The following is a 23,703-nucleotide window of genomic DNA, read 5'->3' on the forward strand; positions in this document are numbered from 1 at the left end:
GTTCTCATCACCTCTGGTGAACCAGGACGCATTCAAGTCACAGGTTCTGCGCACGGAGAAATGCCTCATAAACAGGTAGTAGGGGAGGAAAGCATTTAACCAAAACCAGGTATTCTCCACCGAAAAACAAAACTAGGAAATTCTAACCAGCTTTTAAATTTGTGGACGAGATAATTACTTAGACTGGGGTACTCAGATTGATTATTCCCAGTACAAAAGTGATACGCACAGCGCTCTTCCTCTCGGGAGCACGCTGCCCCTTTCCCTTCCCCCTCCTTCCCTCAGGAGCCTTACCCTTTCCCTCTGCTGAGCTCCAAGGGCCCTTCTGGCCCTGTCTCTGGTTTCCTGAGCCTACACAGCCCGGCTGGCTCACTTCTGCTACCTCTGTAACTTTCTAAACTTTCTCCTATAATTTAAATTTTAAAAAGTGATAAGCAGAAAAATACTCTAAGTGGATGAACTATAAAACCTTTAGAAGAAAACAGGGGACAAGCTTTATGACATAAACCTCGATAATGATTTCACAGAGAAGACACCAAAAGCACAGGCAACAAAAACAAACAAGGGACTACATCAAACTAAAAAGCTTCTGCACAGCAAAGGAAACAGTTACTAACGTGGAAAGCAACCATATGGATGGAAGATAATATTTGCAAAACATATATCTGATAAGGGGTTAATTTCCAAAATATATAAGGAAGTTCTTCTACAACTCAATAGTAAACCAATAACCCAATTTTAAAATAAGCAAAGGACTTAAACAAACAACATTTCCCCCAAAGAAGACATACAAATGGCTAATAGGTATATGAAAAGATACTCAATATCATTAATCATTATAGAAATGCAAGTCAAAACCCCAGTGAGATATTACCTCACATCTGTTAGGATGGCCATTATAAAAAAAAAAAAAAAAAAGAAAAGAAAAAGTGTTGGCAAGTGTGTAGAGAACTGGAACCCTTGTGCACTGTTAGTAGGAATGTAAAATAGTGCAGCCCCTATGGAAAGCAGTGTGGAATATCCTCAAAAAATTAAAAATATAACTACCATATGATCTAGCAATCCCACTTCAGGATATATATCCAAAAGAATTGAAATCCAGATTTCAAAGAGATACCTGCACTCCCATATTTATTGCAGCACTGTTTACAATAGCCAAGACACAGAAGCTACCCAAATGTCTGTCCATGGATGAATCGATAAAAGAAAACTATATATATTCTCAAAAAAAGAACACTTTAACAGTTGTTAACTCACTTAATGTTCACTCCTTTTCAGGTTTAACTAATTTGAAATAATGGGTGAAACCAGACTAAGCTTTGAACAAAGACAATTTATCCTAAGTTACCACTAGGCTTTTTTAAAAAGGGGATACATAAAGTATAACATTTACAGTACAAAACTGGCAACAATCAATGAATTGAAGGAGTACAAATACTGAATAAAATGATTCTTGATGTTTGCGATTCCATTGCTTTCCATTATCAGTAGTGGCTGGACCAGAACAGTCATCAGTTTGAAAACAAGCATTGACAAAAAATTATTCATTTCTGTAGATTCTTTGAAAATGAATTGTGTGTTAATAAACACTGAGTTTATAATCTTTCAAAGTGCATATACATTTTTTGGGACACCCTGTATATAAATATTTAGTGGACTATTATTTAATCTTATTAAAAAATATATGTTTTATTGATTTTTTACAGAGAGGAAGGGCAAGGGATAGAGAGTTAGAAACATCGATGAGAGAGAAACATCAATCAGCTGCCTCCTGCACACCCCCTACTGGGGATGTGCCCGCAACCAAGGTACATGCCCTTGACCAGAATCGAACCTGGGACCCTTCAGTCTGCAGGCCGACGCTCTATCCACTGAGTCAAAACAATTAAGGCTAATCTTAAAAAGGAAGGAAATCTTGCCATTTGCAAATACATGGATTAGCCTGGAGGACATTATGCTAAGTGAAAAAAAAATCAGACTCAGAAAGACAAATACAGCCTGATCTGACCTTTTTTTGATTCCAAATAGTCAAACTCATAGAAGCAGAGAGTAGAGTGGTGGTTGCCAGGGGCTGAAGAGACAGCGGGAAATGTGGTGATGTTGGGTCAAAGGATACAAAATTTCAGTTATGCAAAATGAATACGTTCTTGAGATGTTATATACAGCATGGGGACTATAGTTAACAGTACTGTATTGTACACTTGAAAGGTGCTAAGGGGATAGATCTAAAATTAAGTCTTCTCACCACACATATACAAAAGAAAATGGTAACTATGTGGAGATGATGAATATAATCATTAGCTTGATTGTGGTGAGCATTTCAAAATGTATATGCGCCGAAACCGGTTTGGCTCAGTGGATAGAGCGTCGGCCTGCGGACTGAGGGGTCCCAGGTTCGATTCCGGTCAGGGGCATGTACCTGGGTTGCGGGCACATCCCCAGTGGGGGGTGTGCAGGAGGCAGCTGATCGATGTTTCTCTCTCATCGATGTTTCTAACTCTCTATCTCTCTCCCTTCCTCTCTGTAAAAAATCAATAAAATATATTAAAAAAAAAATGTATATGCATCGAAGTAGCAATTTGTACTTTAAACATATACAGTGCTTACATGTCAATTTTATCTCAATAGAGCTGTTTAGAAAAAGAATGATAAGCACATTGCCTTCTAAAACTTGTGTTCAGAGATAGATACCAGCACATGAACTCAACCCCAACAAACACAACCACTAAACAAAACTGGTGGGATACTTCATTTTCCACTTTTAGAGAAGAGAAGAAAGAAGGAATAAGAACTGGCCCACAGCATCCTTGACTGGAAACTCCTAGAAATTCTTTGCATTTAGTAGTAATAAGGAGTTGATTTATCTACACTAGTTATTTCTACCCTGGCTGCACAGTAGCATCACCAAGGGAACTTTCAAAATATACTGATGTCTGGGCCTATACCAGACCAAATAAATCAGAATTTATTGGTGATGCGGTTTGGGCATAAAATATTGCTGTTATTTTGTTTTATTTTTTAAAATATATTTTGATTCATTTCAGAGAGGAAGGAAAGGGAGAGAGAGCAATATGCATATCAATGATGAGAGAGAATCACTGATTGGCTGCATCAAGCCCACAACACAGGCATGTGCCCTGACCAGGAATCGAACCATAATCTACTGGTTCATAGGTTGATGCTCAACCACTGAAACACACTGGCTGGGCACTGGCTGTTATTTCAATGTCTTGAGGACCTTTAGTAATATTCCCTCTCTTGTTCCTGACATTGGTAATTTGTATTTTCTCTCTTTTTCCTTTAATCAATTTCTCTAGAGTTTCCAAAATCTATCAATCTTCTCAAAAAGCCAGGCTTTTGGCCTCACAAATTTTCTCTATTGCTTTTTGTTTTATATTTTGTTGATTTCTGCTCAGATATTTTTGTTTCCTTCTGCTGACTTTTGGATTTAATTAGTTTTTTTCTGGTTTCTTGAGGTAGAAGCTTAGGTCATTAATTGTGTTTATACCTTTCTATTATAAATGCTACAAATATCTTTGTAAGCACTTTTTAAAAATGCCTTAGCTGCATCCCACAACATTTGATTTGTCACATTTTCATTCAATTCAAAATATATTCTTAATTCCCTGTGACTCTTTTGGCTCATGGGTTTTAGAAATGTGTTTAGTTTCTAATTATTTGAGGACTAGAGGCCCGGTGCACAAAAATTTGTGCACTCGGGGGGACGGGGGTCCCTCAGCCCGGCCTGTGCCCTCTCGCAGTCTGGGAACTCGGGAGATAACGCCCTGCTGGCTTAGGTCTGCTCCCGGGTGGCAGAGGGAAGGCCCAATCCCTAGGTGCAGCCCCTGGTCGGGCTCAGAGCAGGGCTGATTGGGGAGTTGGGGCGCCGCCCCCTGTCATGCACAGAGCAGGGCGGATCGGGAGGCTGTGATGCCACCCTCAGTCATGCTCAGGGTAGGGCCAATTGGGGGGTTAGGGCACCGTCCCCTGTCACACTCAAGGCAGGGTCGATGGGGAGGTTGCGGCACCACCCCCTGTCACGCACAGAGCAGGGCCAATCAGGGGGTTGGGGCGCTGCTCCCTGTCATGCACAGAGCAAGGCCCATCAGGGGGGTTGGGGCTCCGTACCCTGTCATGCACAGAGCAGGGTCGATCAGGGGGTTGGGGAGCTCCCCCCTGTCACTCACAGAGTAGGGCCAATAGGGGAGTTGGGGCACCGCCCCCTGTCACACACACAGCAGGGCTGATCAGGGGGTTGGGGCGCTGCCACTCTCACACTCAGGGCAGGGCCGATGGGGAGATTATGGCTCTACCCCGTCACACACAGAGCAGGGCCGATCAGGGGGTTGGGGCACTGCACCCTGTCACACACAGAGCCGCAGGGCGATCAGGAGGTTGGGGAGCTCCCCCCTGTCATGCTTATCCCAGTGCTGGGAGGCCTTGCGGCTCCGCTGATCCCGGTGCTGGGAGGCATATTACCCTTTTACTATATAGGGTAGAGGCCTGGTGCACAGGTGGGGCTGGCTGGTTTGCCCTGAAGGGTGTTCTGGATCAGGGTGGGGGTCCCCACTGGGGTGCCTGGCCAGCCTGGGTGAGGGGATGATGGCTGTTTGTAGCTGGTCACACACCCTTCAGGGTGGGGGTCCCCACTGGGGTGCCTGGCCAGCCTGGATGAGGGGATGATGGCTGTTTGCAGCTGGTCACACACCCTTCAGGGTGGGGGTCCCCACTGGGGTGCCTGGCCAGTCTGGGTGAGGGGCTGAGGGCTGTTTTCAGGCTGGTGGGTGACGGAAGCTCCCAACGGCTTCTTTTTTTCTTTTCTTTTTTTTATTCTGGGCCAGCTTTAGCTCTGAGGCTCCAGCTCTTAGGCCTCTGCTCCTGAAAGCAGGTATCTGGTTTGTTTCAGTTCTATAATCGAAACAATGTATAACTCCAGCTCTGAGATCCCGGCTCGCTGAAAACAGGTTTCTGGGGTTTTGTTTAGCTTCTATATTTGTTACAATGTTTCTTAAACTGCAAGCTCAGAGGCCAGCAAGGCAGGCGGGGAACGTTGGAGTCCTCCGTCACTGAAGCAAGCAAGCCTCATGTTCGCTTCCAGCTGCCTGGCTGCCGGCCGCCATCTTGGCTGGCGGTTAATTTGCATATCACCCTGATTAGCCAATGGGAAGGGTAGCGGTCGTACACTAATTACCATGTTTCTCTTTTATTAGATAGGATCTTTGAGATATCTTTCAGTTATTGGTTTCTAATTTAATTCTGCTGTAGTCAAAGAACATACTTTGTATGATTTGAAACCTTAAAATTTAATGAGACTTGTTTTATGGCCAAATGGTTTATTTTGGCAAAACTCCTGCATACACGTGAAGATAATGCACATTACACAGCTGTTGGGTGGAGTGTCCTGAGAATGCCAGTTAGGTGAAGTTGGTTGATGGTGTGATCAAGTCTTCTATATCCTTACTAATTTTTTAACTACTTGTTTTTCCAATTATTCAGAGAGAAGTGCTGAAACCTTTAACTATAATTATGGATTTGTCTATTTGTCCTTTCAGTTTGACTAGCATTGCAGCATAAGGTTTGTTTTTTATTTTAACTTTGCAGATGATTCTAATATGCAACCACACTTAAGCAATGTTGCTCTGAACCAATAATTCTCAAACTTTATCATGCATCAGAATTTCTTAGAGGGCTTATTAAAACCCAGATTACTAGGCCCTGTTCCCAGAGTTTCTAATTTAGTGAGTCTGGAGGAATTTGCATTTCTCAGAGTTCCCAGGTGATATTGATACTGCTTGGTCCAGAAACCACACTCTAGGCCAGTGATGGCGAACCTATGGCACGCGTGTCAGAGGTGACACGCGAACTCATTTTTTTGGTTGATTTTTCTGTGTTAAATGGCATTTAAATATATAAAATAAATATCAAAAATATAAGTCTTTGTTTTACTATGGTTGCAAATATCAAAAAATTTCTATATGTGACACGGCACCAGAGTTAAGTTAGGGTTTTTCAAAATGCTGACATGCCGAGCTCAAAAGGTTCGCCATCGCTGCTCTAGGATCACCGACTAGAAAGATAAATACCATGTGATTTCACTTAATGTGGAATCTAAAACACAAAATAAATGAGCAAACAAAACAGAAACAAACAAATAGGCTCAGAGAACAAATTGGTGGTTGCCAGATGGGAAGGGGGTGGGAGGGAATGGATGAAAAAGGGGAAGCGATTAAAATGTACAAATTGCCAGTTATAAAAACAGCCATGAGGATGTAAAGTACAGCATAGGGAATATAGTCAATAATATTATAATAACTATGTATGGTGTCACATGGGTACTAGACTTACCAGAGTTATCAGTTCATAAATTATATCAATGTCCAATCACTGTTATATACCTGAAAGTAATTACAGGTAATTGGGAAATAAAAAAATAATAATTTATAAAGTATCACTGAGTAAGCCAAAGTTTCTTAACCTTGGTTGTATATTAGAATTACCTGAGGGGCTTTTAAAACTGTAATACACAAGCTACAAACAGACCAATTTAGGATCTGCATGGGGAAAGGAGGATCCAAGCATCCTTATCCTTTAAAGCTCTTCTATGTGATTCTCATAAACAGTCAAGATTGAAAATCGCTACTCTATACTAAAGTAATTCTCTGGAGTGTCCAAGAAAGTCTTTGGGGCTCATGACCAACATTTCATCAGTGTCCCCTGAGTAAAGAACACCGTGCCGTATGAATGATCTAGTGTGCTGGGAGCTCCTCCTTCTACTGCCAACCTAGCAGTTTCCTCTTTTGTAAAATGGAGCCAATATTTCCTGACCTCTTCCTACCAAATACATTGACTTAAATTATCCAGGTACTCTTTATCCTACCTAATATTTGCAGGAAAATTCATGCATAACAGAGGTATACTCCAAATAAACTTTAACAGCCAGTCCATTAGTAAAGTCATTAATCAAGAATCTTTTAATCTTCCATTAACCCTCCTATTTTCCTTCACTTCATCCTTGGACTTTGACAAAGAGAAACCATTCTGGCAGACGAATTATGGCAAACAGTGCTTATACTTTGGACTACAGCAATAACACAGCCTTCTATTTTTCTTCTCCTTTTCCTCTTTCTCTCCTCCTCCTCCTTTTAAATTAAAAAAAAATTTTTTTCAGAGTAATTTTACCCAAACTATAGATTATGTAATTTTACCCAAACTTTAGATTATGTAATTTTTATGATAATCATGTGAGACAGGCAGAACAGGTATTGCTAGCCACCGTTTCAGCTGAGAAAACTAAAGCAGGTAAAGAAAATGCACAAGGAACTGGTATATAACACAGGAAGGAAAAATGTGCATAAGAGTAGCAAGAACAGATTTCAGACAGGCGCAGAGCCAACTTGGAGCTTTGCTAGGATAAGGGCCACCATGGTTAGAAGTGAGTATTTAGAAATGAAGTCATCCAGCCATTTTACAAAAGGGGAACATGGAAGTGAAAAGAGACTAGGGTTTGACAGGAGAACTGAGTTCTGGCCAGATCCCACAAGCATTTCAAACTCACATCCGAAAGTATTTCCCCTCCCTCACACATTCCACTACCACCCCCATCTCCTGTAGTGATCTTCTCACCCATTCCACTACCACCCCCATCTCCTGTGGTGATCATGTCACCTATTCCACTACCACCCCCATATCCTGTGGTGATCATCTCAATAAATGGCCTAGGGCAGGATCCTGGGACTCATCCCTCCTCTCCTCCATCTCCAAGTCCTCTCAGTTACAAAATTCTGCTACAAATCTTTCAGATCCATCTCTTCCTCCCCATTTCTTCTGCCACTGTCTCAGGGCAGGCCCTCACAATGCCTGGCCTGGGTTAGGTTACTACAGTTGTACAACAGGTCTCTGGGCCTCCTTCGACTTTGCCTTTTCAGAACATCTGCCACTTCACCTGCCACCCCGAGAGCTTTGGAAAACCCGAAATGGTCTGTCATGCTCTACTTACTATTCATTTACTCTCCACCATCAAGTGGATGAAGTCTAAAGTCCCAAGCAAACCATCCAATCTTTTTCTGATTTGGTCTCTGCCTTCTTCTCTCACTTCATCGTTCACCACTCATAACTTCAGCCAAGCTCAAGATTTGCAGTTCTTCCACTGTCAGCTTTGGCTTTGACACTTTCTGAAAGTCTCCCCCTTCCCCTGCCCATTGACTGGCTAAAATTAACCCACCCATCTAGGCTCGGCTTAAGTTGGAATTTTTCCTGGCACCCCTTTTACAGGTTCCTTTGATACTCCCAGAGCATCTCATGCAAATAAAAAACAGAGTCATGATCTGTGTCCCTCACTAAACTGAGCTGTGCGATAGCAGGGAGAGCATCCTATTCAGTGTTTGGTATTGAATATTCATCCAACAAATATTTGAGGACCTACTTTATGCCCAATGTGTAGGTGTAAGAGATATAGCAGTGAAAAATGCAAAGACACTTTTTTATTTTGCAAAGACACTTCTTGCTATCCATTGGGAGGTGACATAATAAATGAACAAGTACATAAGCAAGAGAATATGAGTGAAACTACTATGTAGAGAATTAAATCAGATATGAAAGTGGGTGGCTGCCTTAGCTTAGTATGTCAGGAAGGTCCCTCTGGGGAAGTGACACCAGTTGGCAAGTGCGCCAGGTATTGTGAGAGAACCAAGGGCATCCCGGTGGCAAACGTGGGCGAGGAGTGAATATGGGATCAAAGAAGGCAGGGACTGTATGTAAACGTTGTCGAGGGCTTTGATTTCGCCCCAAGTGTGATGCGGAGTGACATGAGCTGACTTACACTTTTAAAGAGGCCTCTTTTTAAAGGGGCAGCTATTTAGATGATGGGCTGTCGGGAATGGAAACAGAGCCCAGTTTGGAGGAGAGAGGTAGTGTCCTGGAGAAGGTGGGCGCAGCGGTTCTGGAGAAAGTGCACGGACTTGGAATCCGTGTGTGCCGGTGGCCAGGACCTGCTGGTGGAGCCACAGGTTCGGGCTCAGGGCACCTGGACAGTGACGGGGGCACAGAGCAGCGCCGGGCGACCTCTGGGAGGAGGAGGATCTCGGAAAGTCCCTGGCGTTCCCGGGCGCCGGGGAGGGTTCAGGTCGGGCGTCTGGCAGGAGACACGCCCAGCCCCCCGGCGGCAGGGAGAGCGGGGCCGCGGCGCGCGCGGACTCCGGGCTCCACGTGCTCCGCGCGGGGGTTTCCGCGTCCTCCGGGCGTGGCCGGAAAAGGAAGTCGGTGCCGCAGCGGCCGCCCCAGCAACAGCGGCGGCCCGGGCCAAGCCCCGCCACCCGCCCGGTCCGGCTCGGCTTCGGAGGCAGCGCCGCGGGACCCCGAGCCTGCCCCGCCGAGCAGCGCCCGCCGCGCCGCCGGGCGCCCAGCACGCCGATGGGGCCGCCGCGCCCGCCGCTCCGCGCCGCGGCCGCCCTGCTCTGGGGCGTCCTGCTCCGGCTGGTAAGGGGGGCGGGCGGCGGGCGGGCCTCCCGGGGCGGGGCTGGGCCCGGCTCCTTCCCCCTCCCCCCGACCCGGCCCGACCTCTCCGCGGCCTGCTCCGCTTCTCCCCGTCGTTCCCTCCCCTTCCCGGTACTCCCCGTCCTTCCAGCCACCGCTTCACCTTCCCCCTCCACCCTCCCGCCCCCGCTCGCGTCCTAGGAAGCCCTGGAAGTGCCAACCCCAAGAAAGCCCCTGGTGCCACCTTGACCTTGGTGCCTCTCTAGAGGTTTCTGGGCGTTTTTAATCGACCTCTGAGATTTACGGTCTAGCCTTTCTTGCCGCCGCTGCTTAGCCTCCTCCCTCCTCGGGAAGAAGGGGGAAAAGATGCCCACGGCCCCAGGGAGGTCAGCCCGGGAGGTCGGCCGTGGTTCCAGGACCGCGCTTGAGTTTCATCGCTCTGATCGGTGTTTGTTTTGGTTTTTGTTTTGTTTTTCCTTCCGCTGTAGTTCCTTCCTCACCCTAGGGTTCCTTTGATTCCATTCTGGGAGGTTTTGGTAATAATTTAAAATAACTTTAAAGAGAACATACGAAAGTGGTTTCTAGTTCTCTGCCCACTTGAAAGGGACAAATACGTACTCACAAGTTTGTTTTCATACTTCACAGGAAAGTGGTCATGTTTGAAAATTCAGTATCAAACAACGAGCTTCTGTGGGTGGTCAGGAGCCTGTGTTCCGTGGTTCGGCTTTTGTTCCTTGTCGATTTCACTTAGGGAGTTTCAGGTTGGAAACTTTTAGGAGCTTTATTTACACGGAATTTGTAGGATGTATGCCTGCCTAGTTCTTACCATTAGAATGGGCAGCTTCTTTGAAAGAGTGTATTTTGCATATTCTCCACTTTAAAGGATTACTGTTAGTGAATATATTCAATATGGAAGTGGCTTTAACATTTACTAAGAAACCAAAAGCAAAACCTAAAGTGGATGCGTGCCTTTGGTGTATTCATAGTTTGCTAGGCAACATTAGCAACATGAAGAGGTAATGAATCTAAACATTGTTTGTGGGGGGAGTACAATATAAGCAAAACAACAAAGTAACAGTGTTAGACTGAACCTTTCAGGGGTTTTGTAGTCAGACATGTCCAAAAGGTAAGAATTGAGGTAGTATATAAATGCACATAAAACCGTAACCTAGATGTAAAACGTGTCTGAGTGGTTTTGCACTCATTGTCATTTGAACTTCTTAAGCTAATTGTAGGAATGTATCTTATATATCACATTCTCACTAATCCTTTCTCAACACAAATTAATAACTAACCTAATAATACATCAATTGCTCATAAACTCACATTGAAATTCTTTTTTTAAACATTTTATTTTATAGTATAATGTTCAGTAAATAAGCAAGATGAAATTCTTATAAAAGCTCTGAGCCCTGGCTGGTGTGCTCAGTGGTTAGAGCATCTGCCCACCCATTGAAGGGTCTTGGGTTCATTCCCTGTCAAGGGCAGGTACCTGAGTTTTAGGTTGGATCCTGGCCCATGTCTGGGTGTGTGGGGGAGGCAACCAATCCATGTGTCTCTTTCACATTGATGTCTCTCTCTCTCTCTCTCTCTCTCTCTCTCTCTCTCTCTCTCTCTCTCTTTCTCTTTCTTGTTCCTCCCTCCTCCATTCTCCCCCTCTCCCTTCCAGTCTCTCTAAAATCAGTGGGAAAAATAACCTTGGGTGAGGAGGATTCACAAAAAAAAACAAAACAAAAAGCTCTGAACCCTCTCAATAGAAAAATGTAAGCAGACTTTTTCATATAATTTTAAGGGCTTACCAAATTTAAAGGTTGTCCTTGCTCTACATTGTAGCTAGCCTATCACTTCCACATTCTAGTTTGTTTTTTTAATATATTTTATTGATTTTTTACAGAGAGGAAGGGAGAAGGATAGTGAGTTAGAAACATCGGTGAGAGAGAAACATCGATCAGCTGCCTCCTTCCTGCACACTCCCTACTGGGGATGTGCCCGCAACCAAGGTACATGCCCTTGACCGGAATCGAACCTGGGACCCTTGAGTCCGCAGGCCGACGCTCTATCCACTGAGCCAAACTGGTTAGGGCCCACATTCTAGTTTTTATTCTTTTTTATTGCGCATGTATATTTTGTTATATCTTGCTGTATTAATCTTGGGTTCTGAACTCCTCAGTCTCAGGGTTATGTGAACTGTGGGAGGAACAAAGTTCCTTTTATCTCCAAGGTTCTTTGGTTTAATAATCAAATAGGCATGAGGCAGATTAGCAAGAGAAAATAACCAACTTTAATGCATACATATGTATGGAACTCCCCATGCACAGTAAATTCAGAGACGGAAAAGGAAAATGTGTGACCTGTGTGACTCAGAGGTTAGAGCATGCACTGAAGGGTCCAGGGTTCAATTCCCAGTCGGGGCACATACCCAGGTTGTGGGTTCAATCCTCAGTTGGGGTGCGAATGGGAGGCAACTAATTGGTGTTTCTCAATCACATCGATATTTCTCTCTCTCCCTCTCCATTCTTCTGTCTCTAGAATCAATGAAAAGCATATCCTCCAGTGAGGATTGAAAAAAAAAGAGGCATTCTGAGTTAGGGATGAGGTACTGTCACTTGGAGGCTTCAAAGAAGCATAGCAGGATGATAAGAAAAGCAGATGTTTAGTAAATAGAAGTTCCTGTTATCTGTGATGATCTCCCATTATGGGCAAGACCCCTAATTGAAGTTCTTCCAGGTAGGCAAGAGAGGGGTAGAAGTTTCTCCTGGCCTACAGGTAAAATTACCCTTAGCTCAAAACAATCCACATAACACAGAGGCACATCTTCGGGGGGGGGGGGGGGGGGGGGACTAACTCTGAACCCATAGAACCCAGTAACATTCTTTCACTGCACAAATATTTAGTATCTGTTATATGCCAGGCACTGTGCTGGTGACTGAATAAACTAACAAGAACTTTTTCAATTGTAAAGATCTTTTTCAGTGCCAATCAGTATTATTGGTTTTCTATTTCCTGTTGCTTTCTCAATGGTTTGTTTTCCTCTTGTCTCTTCCTTTAATTTCCTGAAATGATCTAAATTCTCATTCCTTTTTTGAGGAACTCAAATAAATCTAGTACCCTTTTCCTCAGCCAGAGCCCTCCCTCTCTCCCTTCTGCTTACTTACTGGATACCTAGTTCCTTCCCTACAACACTCTCTAGTACTAGTTGTTTGTTTTGTTTCTTACCATTTTCTCTCTGAAGCCCTTGCTTATTCCTCTTCCCCCAAAATACAGCCCCAGGTGGCCTCTCTGAGTTCATTTGCATTAATGACGCCAGCTTAATCATTTCATTTCTCCTTTCTGGGCTCTTGATGCTGGCACCGCTGGGCATCTTTCCCCTTAGTCATGTAAGAACATCCTCATCTAGAGGCAGCGCTCCAGAAACTGCTGCTGCATTCTTGTCGAAGAGGCAGAGAACTTAAGGGCTTACCGAATGTAAAGGTTGCCCTTGCTGTAAATTGCAGTTAGCCTATTACCCCCACATTCTCGTTTTTATTCTTTTTTATTGCCCATGTATATTTTGTTACATCTTTCTGTATTAATCTTGGGTTCTGAACTCCTCAGTCCCAGGGTTGTGTGGACTGTGGGAGGAACAAAGTTTCCTTTATCTCCAAGGTTCTTTGGTCTAATAATCAAATAGGCATGAGGCAGATTAGCAAGAGAAAATAACCAACTTTAATGCATACATATGTATGGGAATCCCACATGCACAGTAAATTCAGAGATGGAAAAGAAAAATCCTATATAATAAAAGCCTAATATGCTAAGTGTCAGACCATTCATTTGACTGTTCGACCAGTTGCTATGACATGCACTGACCACCAAGGGGCAGACGCTCTGACTGGTAGGTTAGCTAGCTACTGGGGTCCGGCCAATCCGGACTGGGCTAAATGGGCCGGACATGCCCTAGAGCCCTCCTGCGGTCCTTCCCTGGCCTGATCATGCACCAGTGGGGTCCCTCAGCCTAGCCTGTGGGGATCTGGTGGAAACCAGCACTCTGACATCCCTCAAGGGGTCCCAGAGTGCGAGAGGGCGCAGGCCAGGCCGAGGGACCCAAAGCATTCTGCTTTGACTTGTAGAATTTAGCATTGGAAAGACCCTTCACATCACGGAGCCTCCTCATCTTATCTTCTTCAAAACAATGACCTCATTTTGTATATTGAAATCAAGCTACTGCACATCCAGCTATTTTAATGAATTCGAAACCCATTAACCTTAAGTCTAGAATTAAAAAGAGTGCCTTGTAGATAGTTGATTCTTTCTTGGCCTTGCCATTTTCCATTTCACACTCATCTTTCTCCAGTGCAACCCAACTCCCAGCCCCAACGTTTTGACCTTTCTTTCATAGTGTTATTTGGACACAGTCACAAAAGTTCTGTGTCAGAGAGAATGAATGAAGTTTTTAGCCTGGATCAGTTTTCTAAAATTGCTTCAAAGTTCTCTGAAGAATCCTGAGTCTTCTTCATAATGTTTTTTACAAAAGTTCTGTTCATTTGTTTATATCTTCAAAAATTTTTAAGTGTTATATAGCCACATCTTGAACTTATTGAAATGAAGTGATAGTCAGGATCCCCAGCAGAAAAATCTCTTGCCGAAATTTGCATTCCTTTGGTATATTACACCAATTCAAAGAATCTTCTTTAATTCCTTCTCCTCTGCCCTCTTTCAACCTCCTGGGGAACTAGGTGTGTTCTGCTACCCAGGCTATCTGAGCTGCTGTGCTATGGTCTGAACTGTGGCCCCCTCCCCAATCCATGTTAAAGCCCTAACACCCCCCCCCCCCCCCCGTGATGGTATTTGGAGATAATAGATTTCTATGAGGTCATAGGGTAGGTCCCTTATGACCTTAAATAATAATAAAAAAAGACACCAGAGAGCTTGCTGTCTGTTCCTCCCCCCCTGCCTCTCCTCCCTTCAACTCCCCTCTCCCCCACCAACATGTGAAGACACAGTGAGCAGATGGCAGTCTGTACAGGCCAGAAGGAAAGCTCTCCATGGAAGCCAACCATGCTGGCACCTTTATCTTGGACTTCTAGTCTCTAGAACTGTGAGAAAATAAATTTCTGTGTAAGCAACCCACTCAGTGATATTTTGTTATGGCAACCCAAGCTGACTAAGACAGATTTTGGTACCAGAACCGGGGTGCTATTGTAACAAATGCCTAAACATGTGGAAGCGGCTTTATATCTGGGTAATGGGAGGAGGATAGAAGAGACTTGGGGTGCCTGCTTGAAATGTAGACCTTAAGGGCAATTCTGGTGAGATGTGTGACAGAAATGAGGAACAAACATGTCATTGGAAACTGTAGGAAAGGAAATCCTTGTTAAAATGTCAAAGAACTTGGCTGAACTGTGTTCTAGTGTTGTGTGGAAGGAAGAATTGTGAACAATGAGATTAGATACCAGCTGAGGAGATTTCTAAGCAAAGTGTTCATGGAGCAGCTTGGTTCCTCTTGACTGCAAAAGGAGAGAGAGGAATTGAAGAAGGAATTGTTAAGAAAAAGGAAACAGTGTAAAACTTCAGACAATAAAAAAATAAAAAATAATAAAAGGCAAATGAATCAGGGAAAAGAAAAAGGAACCAGAATTTGAAGACTTGAAAATTCCCAGCCTATCCGCATTGCAAAATATAAGAAAGCTTCTGAGAACAGGGTGTAGCTGAACAACCACTTGATTATCTGAGCAGAAGCACTGCCACTTCGGACTGACGGAGCTAGAGATGGCGCAAAATGAAGAAACTTTGTTGGACTTACTGGATTTGACAGGATGGGATGATGGAGCTATGTGGCTGTAAACTTGCATTATTCTTCTGGAAGAGGGAGAAATGATCCCAAAGGCGATTCAGGGGTCATCAGGGCGACTGCCTCAGTTTCAGCAAGCCTTAGGCACCTGCTGGGACCCTTGGGGGGGGGCTCCACAAAGCCAAAGCAGCGGGGCCACCCCCAGAGTCATGGGGGTGAAGCTGCCACCCCATTGGGTCTGAAAGATGGGGATGTTGAGCCAAAAAGGATTATTTTTGAGCCTTAAGATCTAAAGGAATTTGTATTGCTGGGTTTTAGACTTCCTTGTGTCCCATCACCCAGTTCTTTATTCCAGTTTCTCCCTTTTGTAATGGGAATGTCTATCCAAATGCCTGCCCACCCTTGTATTTTGAAAGCACATAGCTTATCTGGTTTTACAGATTCACATTCAGAGAGGGATTTTGCCTCAAGATGAATTATAGCTTGAGTCTTACCATAATATCTGGTGTAGATATTTAGATTGAGACTTCAGAATGAGTTAGGACTTTAGGGGCTGTTAGGGTAGAATGAATGTATTTTACATGTGAGAAGGGCATGACTTTGGGGGGCTAGAGGCAGATGCTATGGACTGCTTTGTGTGCTCCCAAATTGTTGAGTTGAAGTCCTAACCCCCAGTGTAGTGGTATTTGGAGATTGGGCCATTCGAATGAGATCGTCTGGGCAGGGCCCTTATGATAATTGTTGACTTACTCTCCCCTCCCCTCACCCCCCCTCCCCGCCCCCCCCCACCACCACCTTGTGAGGACATTGTGAGAAGGCAGCCATCTATAAGCTAGAAAGAGCTCTTATTGGAATCAACCATGTTAGTACCTTGCTGTTGAATTTTTAGGTTCTGGACTATGAGAAAATAAATTGTGTTGATAAAGCCACCCAATTTATAGTATTTTGTTATGGTACCCTGAGCTTAGACATGCTGGTTTTGTCACATTCCTCCTTTAACTTTGAGATTTTCTGCAGGGTTTTTTTTGTTTTTGTTTTTTTACCTTCTCTCTTCTGAGTTATCTCTGTGAATTCTGCATCTCATTCATTGTCTGCTTTCTAAGTCACTGACAGCTGTGTATCTTCTTCCCAAAATGCAACACTTCCATATACATCTCCTTTTAAACTCAAACCTTAAAGATTCAGGAAGGTTATGATGTCCTAGATTACATAGGAAGTTAAGAAAAAGAAGACTAGAACCAAGGGATTTTAGGCATTTCTTAATATTTTTTTCACTAAATTCTGTAATAATTATTTTTTTGTGAATGCAAAATAAATCACAAGTCTGGATAAATTTGTGAAGTTATTCATAAGAAAAGGTTTAGATAGGAGAAGTCATGTTTATTGTATATTTGATCATTTTGTTGTTGTTAAAAATCACCTGAAATTGGTTCTGTTTAAAAAAACCTAGGCCATAAGGTCTCCAGGCTTAGGATGTTACTCCAAGATACTATTAAGAAAAAAAATTTTTTTTATTGTGTTAGGCCAGAATTTGCCAAACTTAACCATGCCTTATGGTGTTAAATCAACTCTGATTTGTGCATTTATATTGCCTGCTTAGCTTTTTAAGCATTTGAGTTTGTGAATTCTGGTGTAATTCATAAATTCTCTAACATCTGAGATACATCATTAAGTAGTAAGATTACTTAGGAAAAACCAGGAAGAAGTCTGGATCTACATAGCAAGTAGAAGATAAGCCCCATGAAGGAGAAATCCTATCTGACTCATTCTCTACTGTCTCCCCTACTACCTCGCAGACTGCAGAGTGTTGAATGAATGCATGGTCTCCTCTCCCAAACCTAGTACCTCTTAGCCTGTATATTACATGTCCCCAGATTCTCCCAAGTGCAAGGAATGATTCTGGCTCTACTTTTTCCCTAACGCACAGACTCCTTCGATTCCCTGTAAGTCCCTATTTGATGCCCTAGCACCGATACAGGGTTGGGAGTAGTATGTTAGGTAAACTTTTAGCTAGAGAATTGTTATTTTCGAAAGGAATACAGAAGATAGATCCAGTGCTGGAAGATACCTTTTGAAGGGAAAGATGGGTAGAAGACAAAAAATCAAACCTGTTAACCAAGGTCAAAGAAGAATCTTTGAACTGTGCTGTTAGCTTGGACAGTAGAACAGGCCTGTTTCCAGTAAGTTAATATTGGGCTGGTGAGTCAGCATCAAGAGACTGTTGGAACAGAGGCCGGGAATTCAAATGCCTGTGGTTGGAACTGCCAAGTGACAGGAGTGTAAAGCATGGACACAGCCCCAAGAGGCAGGGATGTGAAGGTTAGAGCAAAATTGACTCAGTGTAAGTATGCTTATTTAAAAAAGTCCTTAGACATGTGCCTCTTTAAGTTCTGATTGGTCCGGGAAAATGAGGAGATAGTAGACCTGCAAGCATGTGAATATGGTATCCACCACTATAGTTCTTTTTTAGATTTTGGTAATCGTTTGACACTTGTCATACCAAAAGCTATTTGGAGAAAGATGATCAAAGGAATAGGCAGCTATAACATTAAGCTAGACTTAAACATCAATACTCTTTGATTTGAAAAGAAGATGATGGAATATGATTGAAGTCAAGTGATCTGAGTAAATAAATTAGGAATTGTTCACGAACAACAGGCATCCCATGAAGTTTTATATGAGGTGAATTTGAGTCAAAAAAGAAAGGACTACTTTATACGATGGGCTAGTTTACTTACTTCCCTTGCAAGTGAGGGTCAAGTGAAATGCAGAAAATAAAGGCACTGGTATGAGGTTGATGATTTGATGGCCCTAGAGAACACTTGATTCCATGACCAGTGGTTGTAGGAACTGGTGTGAAGAGGGAGGATTTGGGGCAAGCAGTAAGGAGCAGATAAGGGGGGGAGGGGCTTTATACCTTTCTGTTCTGCTTGAATGCCTTTTTTTTTCTTTTTTAAGTTTCTCTTTCCAGTCTTTTTACATCCTCACTTTTGTTTTTGTTTTCCTCTCACTCTGTTTTGTTCTTTTGTTTGTATTTTAAATAGTCTGGTGTGTCTCTCTCCACATCCTTCTTCAAGCTCACATCTATATATATAAAAGCCTAAGTGACCATTCGACCGGTAGCTATGACACACACTGACCACCAGGGGGCACATGCTCAATGCACAGGCATGGGAACATGGAACAGACTGATGTATCTCAGAGGGAAGGGGGGAGGGTGGGAATAATTTAACCCAAGATTTTTTTTTTAAGACTGTGGTTTCTTTATTTTTAATTTTTTTCAATATATTTTATTGATTTCAAAGAGGAAGGGAGAGGGAGAGATAGAAACATCAATGATGAGAAAGAACCATTGATCAGCTGTCTCCTACACACCCCCTATTGGGGATCGAGTCCACAACCCAGGCATGTGCCCTTGACTGGAATAAAACCTGGGACCTTTCAATCCACAGGCCGACGCTCTATCCATTGAGCCAAACCAGCTAGAGCTAACCAAAGATCTTATATGCATACTAGAGGCCTGCGGGGATCGGGCCAAAACCAGCCCAGTGCACAGATTTGTGCACCATTGGGGTCCCTTGGCCTGGCCTGCGGGGATCAGGCCAAAACCAGCTCTCCAACATCCCCCGAGGGGTCCCAGATTGCAAGAGGGCTCAGGCCAGGCTGAGGGACCCCATGGGTGCATGAATGCGTGCACCGGGTCTTTAGTAAATACCTATAAGGAGCTTGGGGGGGAGGGATGGGTCATTACTTTCATAAAAATAGGATTACACTATAAGTATCTCCCTGGAATTTGCTGTTTTCACTGTGGACATCTGTTTCTACAGAAAGATCTAGTTGTTTTCTTTTTTTTTTTTTTAATTTAATTAATTAATTTATTTATTTTATTGCTTAAAGTATTACAAAGAGTATTACATATGTCTCCTTTTTTTTTTTTTTCCCCACCCTTGACAATCCCCTGGCCTCCCCTACCCCCCAGTGTCTTATGTCCATTGGTTATGCTTATATGCATGCATACAAGTCCTTCGGTTGATCTCTTACCCACCCCCCTCCTGCCCTCCCACCCTCCCCGGCCTTCCTGCTGTAGTTTGACAGTCTGTTCAAGGCAGCTCTGCCTCTGTATCTATTTTTGTTCATAAGTTTATAATGGTCTTTATTATCCAGAAATGAGTGAGATCATGTGGTATTTTTCCTTCATTGACTGGCTTATTTCACTTAGCATAATGCTGTCCAGTTCCATCCATGCTGTTGCAAATGGTAAGAGTTCCTTCTTTTTTACAGCAGCATAGTATTCCATCGTGTAGATGTACCACAGTTTTCTAATCTATTCATCTACAGATGGGCACTTAGGCTATTTCCAGATCTTAGCTATCGTGAATTGTGCTGCTATGAACATAGGGGTGCATATATCCTTTCTGATTTGTGTTTCTGGTTTCTTGGGATATATTCCTAGAAGTGGAATCACAGGGTCAAATGGGAGTTCCATTTGTAGTTTTTTGAGGAAACTCCATACTGTCTTCCATAGTGGCTGCACCAGTCTGCATTCCCACCAGCAGTGCACAAGTGTTCCTTTTTCTCCACATCCTCTCCAGCACTTGTCGTTTGTTGAATTGTTGATGATAGCCATTCTGACAGGTGTGAGATGGTACCTCATTGTTGTTTTGATTTGCATCTCTCGGATGATTAGCGACTTTGAGCATGTTTTCATATGTCTCTTGGCTTTCTGAATGTCCTCTTTTAAAAGGTGTCTATTTAGGTCCTTTGCCCATTTTTTGATTGGATTGTTTAGTTGTTTCTTTTTAATAGCTGTGTACTATGATGGGCTCCTTATCGGTGGAAGTTGCTGATTTTTTTTTTTTAATAACAAATAATACTGCAGTGAATATCCTTATACATTTATCTTTGTGCATTTGCATAACACACCTGTAGGATATGAATCAGAGGATTCTATGTATTAAAATTTTTGCTTGATACTACCAGTTGTCTATTATAAAGGCTATACCACTTCAACAGCCATCCTATATAATAAAGAGCTAATATGCAAATGGTTGTCACACCCTCACACCGGGGCTAGGAGACCTGAGGCTAGGCCAGGGGACCTGAGGCTGCGCCCCCCCGCCTGGCAGGGCTTGACGGGGGACCTGAGGCTGCACCCCCCCACCCAGCAGGGCTTGACGGGGGACCTGAGGCTCTGCCCCCCACCTGAAGGGCCTTGACAGGGGACCTGCGCCTCCCACCCTGCGGGGTTTGACGGAGGTAGGGCTGGCCAGGTCTGGGTCTCGTGCAATTTTGAGGCATGTGTGGATGGGCTGGGACTTGACTCTGCGTCCCATGGCACGCCCCAGATTCTGGCAGGAGGGAGATTTTCATATACATTTTACTAATTTTCTTTCATCTCTGACACTTTTATTATAAAGGGCAAATAGCAATATTAAAATACTTCCTCTAATTAATTCCCTTTTAATGTGCACGAATTTCGTGCACCGGACCACTAGTGTGCACAATAACTGAAGTCCTGATCTAAATATTGTTCCTCTCCTAAAGGAGCTTAGTAGAATGGCTGGTTCCAGATCTGTGGCAGGTAAAGGATAAAGCCAGCCTAGGACATCTTGTGCCAAAAAACATGGAAGTCCTCCAAGACTAATGAAGTCCTGTCAAAAGGATACAAAGAACCAGCTGGAAGAGTTTCTACTGGCCAAATTTGGGATAATTTGATCAGCAAAATGCATAATTGTAATTACATTACATTGGATTTTTAAAAAATTAATGAGTCTTGCCCAGTCGGCATGGCTCAGTGGTTCAGTGTCAACCTATGAATCAGGAGGTCATAGTTCCATTCCCCTTCGGGGCACATGCCTGGATTGTGGGCTTGGTCCCCAGTGGGGGGTGTGCAGGAGGTAGCTGATCAATGATTCTCTCTCATCATTGATGTTTCTCTCTTTCTCCCCTTCCTTCCTCTCTGAAATGAATAAAAAAATATTTTTTTAATAAGAAATTGAGTATGATACTAAACAAAAGATGGTAGAGGGAGAGAGTAAAACATTTTTAAAGAGTAAATGTAGGAGGAATGACAGTATTTAAAAGAAATTACTGCCTGGCCAGTGTGGCTCAGTAGTTGCGTGTCCGCCCAAGAGGTCACCTGTTTGATTCCTAGTCAGGGCACATTCCCGGTCAGGGCTTCAGGCACGATCCCCAGCAAGGAGCACGCAGGAGGCAGCTGTTTGGTGTTGATGTTTCTCTATCATCAGTGTTTCTGTCTCTCTCCCTCTCCCTTCCTATCTCTAAAAATCAATAAAAACATATTTTAAAAATCTACTGTTTTGTAATACCCAACATAATGTGTAAAATAAATTTCAGGCATGGATGCTCATGGAAGCTAAAACACTAGGTGAAAGATCGTCAATCTGTTCGTATGGTGCGACAGATTCCTTACCAATCACAAAGGGAAAATATGTAACTTTACACCAGAAAAATCCTGCAGCTGCTAGTAATCAAGTAATTAAACTCGGCAGCACTAGTAGAGGGACATCCTGACATCATGTGCCATTTTTTAAAAGAATGTATTTTTATTGATTTCAGAGAGGAAGGTAGAGGGAGAGAGAGAGAATCATTGATCCACTGCCTCCTGCACATTCCCACACTGAGGATCCAGCCCGCAACACGGGCATGTGCCCTGGCCAGAAATTGAACTGTGATCTCCTGGTTCATAGGTCAATGCTCAGTCACTGAGCCACGCCAGCTGGGCTCATGTGCCATAAGTACCCAGTTCACCTATAGAGTATTCTTTTTAAAAAATATGTAATCTAAACCTAATCCACCCTCATAATTATCCGCAGGATTACCTTTTGTAGTTAGAATTGGGGATGATTCTACCATATGACCTTAGTTAGGCTATGTTAATAACTTCTCTGAGTCTCAAAGCCCTCATTTGTAAAACAGTGGTACTGAATCAGACAAATGCATGAAAATAACCTAAATATACTTTGTTTCATTTGTACAGTTTGTTTATAACAAAAATAATTTGGTGTATAGTAAGAATCTAACATATTGATTCATCTCTGCTGTCAGAATCCATTCATGGCCACCATATATATAGCCAAATGAAAACTACATTTATTTTTTCACAAATAATATCTTTAATTATTCTATGTAATTTGATGGCATTTTAAAAGAATTCAGTATACTGGCTTAGATCCGTAAGCTAACGAAGTCCCTATGCCAGAAAGCTGTCTAATCCCAAATGTTCAAGGGAAATTTTAGGTAGGAGAGCATGGGTTAGAGCATTTTGTACTCATTAAAAATTTAGATTGTCTTACATGAAATTGCCAGTTTTATAGAACAAAATGTTCAATTATCAGCAATGTGATGTGGCTCAACCTAATGCATGCTTTGGTAGAGGCTTAGTCCATCATCTTCATTTGCCAAGCAATCTTTTTTCTCCCTTATGTTTTAGAGAAAGATTTGTTCAAAGGAGGAGGAAAGTGGGATTTGAATTGATCCAAGTTTGAAGGGAATCGTGATGTGGAGTGGTATTCTAATTATCTTGGGATGTTTCATCATTTCATACTCTCCACTCTCACCCTCATGTATAATACTTATTCTTTTCAGTCACTTCTTACGTCTTGTCTCCTTTTTTTTCTTTTTTTCTTTTTCCCAGATAGTGGGAAATGAGGCAAAAGGAAATAACATTTTTCTAGGTCTTTTCCCTCACTTTAAACTCTGGATTGCTCTTTTTGAATAGGCAGTTGCAGAATCTTGAAGAGAGTTCTTTGGTTCTTTTCTGAAAATAGCACTTAGAAATAATGTTCTTTTAAAAAATCTTAGTTATTCATACTATGGAAGGTACAAGTGGGTTTACGGATTTCACATGGATTTTCTGTTACAGAACATAAATAATGAAGTAACAGCTCCCAAAGGGGTTTGGAAGGAAAGTTTCAGGCAGTGAAGGGAGTTCCGAAGTTATCACAGCACAGCAAGAATCCTCCCTGGGATATGGCTCTTACAACAAGGGCCATAACAATATCCCCATAAGAAAGTGACTTTCTCACAGAATGTGTTCTAGGCAAATGTGTATTGTTTCAGTGTTTTCTCAAACAAGAAAAAGTAAAATCACTAGAAGACCTTCCCTCTTAAGGAAATGTGGTCCAACCTAGATATAAATAGCTTTATTAAAATCCTTAGTTGTTGGCAGAGCCAAATCATCGCTAATGTGAAAATTATTGTTCATGTCCCAGACAGCTGCTCAGGAAGCAATCCTGCATGCGTCAGGAATTGGCACGCCTTCACCATCTAAGGACTACTGCATGTTCTATAACCCTCATTGGACAGCTCTGCCAAGAACCCTAGAAAATGCAGTAAGTACATCACAGTTACTATTTCTTTGTAAACAAAAATATTGAAAGGTGAAAATGAGTGATTATTATTTTCAGTGTATGAACTAGTTGTAATATGTGATTAATAAA

The 23,703-nt window shown here is 42.9% G+C and overlaps 1 protein-coding gene and 1 long non-coding RNA gene across 4 annotated transcripts in view; one reads left to right on the forward strand and one right to left on the reverse strand.

The window, feature by feature from the left end:
- LOC132219093 (uncharacterized) overlaps positions 1 to 8,141 on the reverse strand; it is a 37,310-nt gene extending 29,169 nt beyond the window's left edge. For both annotated transcript variants that reach the window (XR_009449377.1, XR_009449373.1), the window contains exon 1: positions 7,997 to 8,141. This is a non-coding gene — a long non-coding RNA (uncharacterized LOC132219093). The remainder of the gene's footprint in view (positions 1 to 7,996) is intronic.
- Positions 8,142 to 9,236: 1,095 nt separating this feature from the next.
- The window catches only part of SPPL2A (signal peptide peptidase like 2A), a 57,806-nt gene continuing 43,339 nt past the window's right edge, over positions 9,237 to 23,703 (forward strand). For both annotated transcript variants that reach the window (XM_059701453.1, XM_059701462.1), the window contains exons 1-2: positions 9,237 to 9,474; positions 23,476 to 23,595. In XM_059701453.1, coding sequence (XP_059557436.1) covers positions 9,409 to 9,474; positions 23,476 to 23,595 — 186 coding nt within the window. In that variant the 5' untranslated portion in view covers positions 9,237 to 9,408. The remainder of the gene's footprint in view (positions 9,475 to 23,475; positions 23,596 to 23,703) is intronic.

The sequence above is a fragment of the Myotis daubentonii genome, chromosome 1, assembly GCF_963259705.1.
Source record: "Myotis daubentonii chromosome 1, mMyoDau2.1, whole genome shotgun sequence".
NCBI classification, from domain to species: domain Eukaryota; kingdom Metazoa; phylum Chordata; class Mammalia; order Chiroptera; family Vespertilionidae; genus Myotis; species Myotis daubentonii.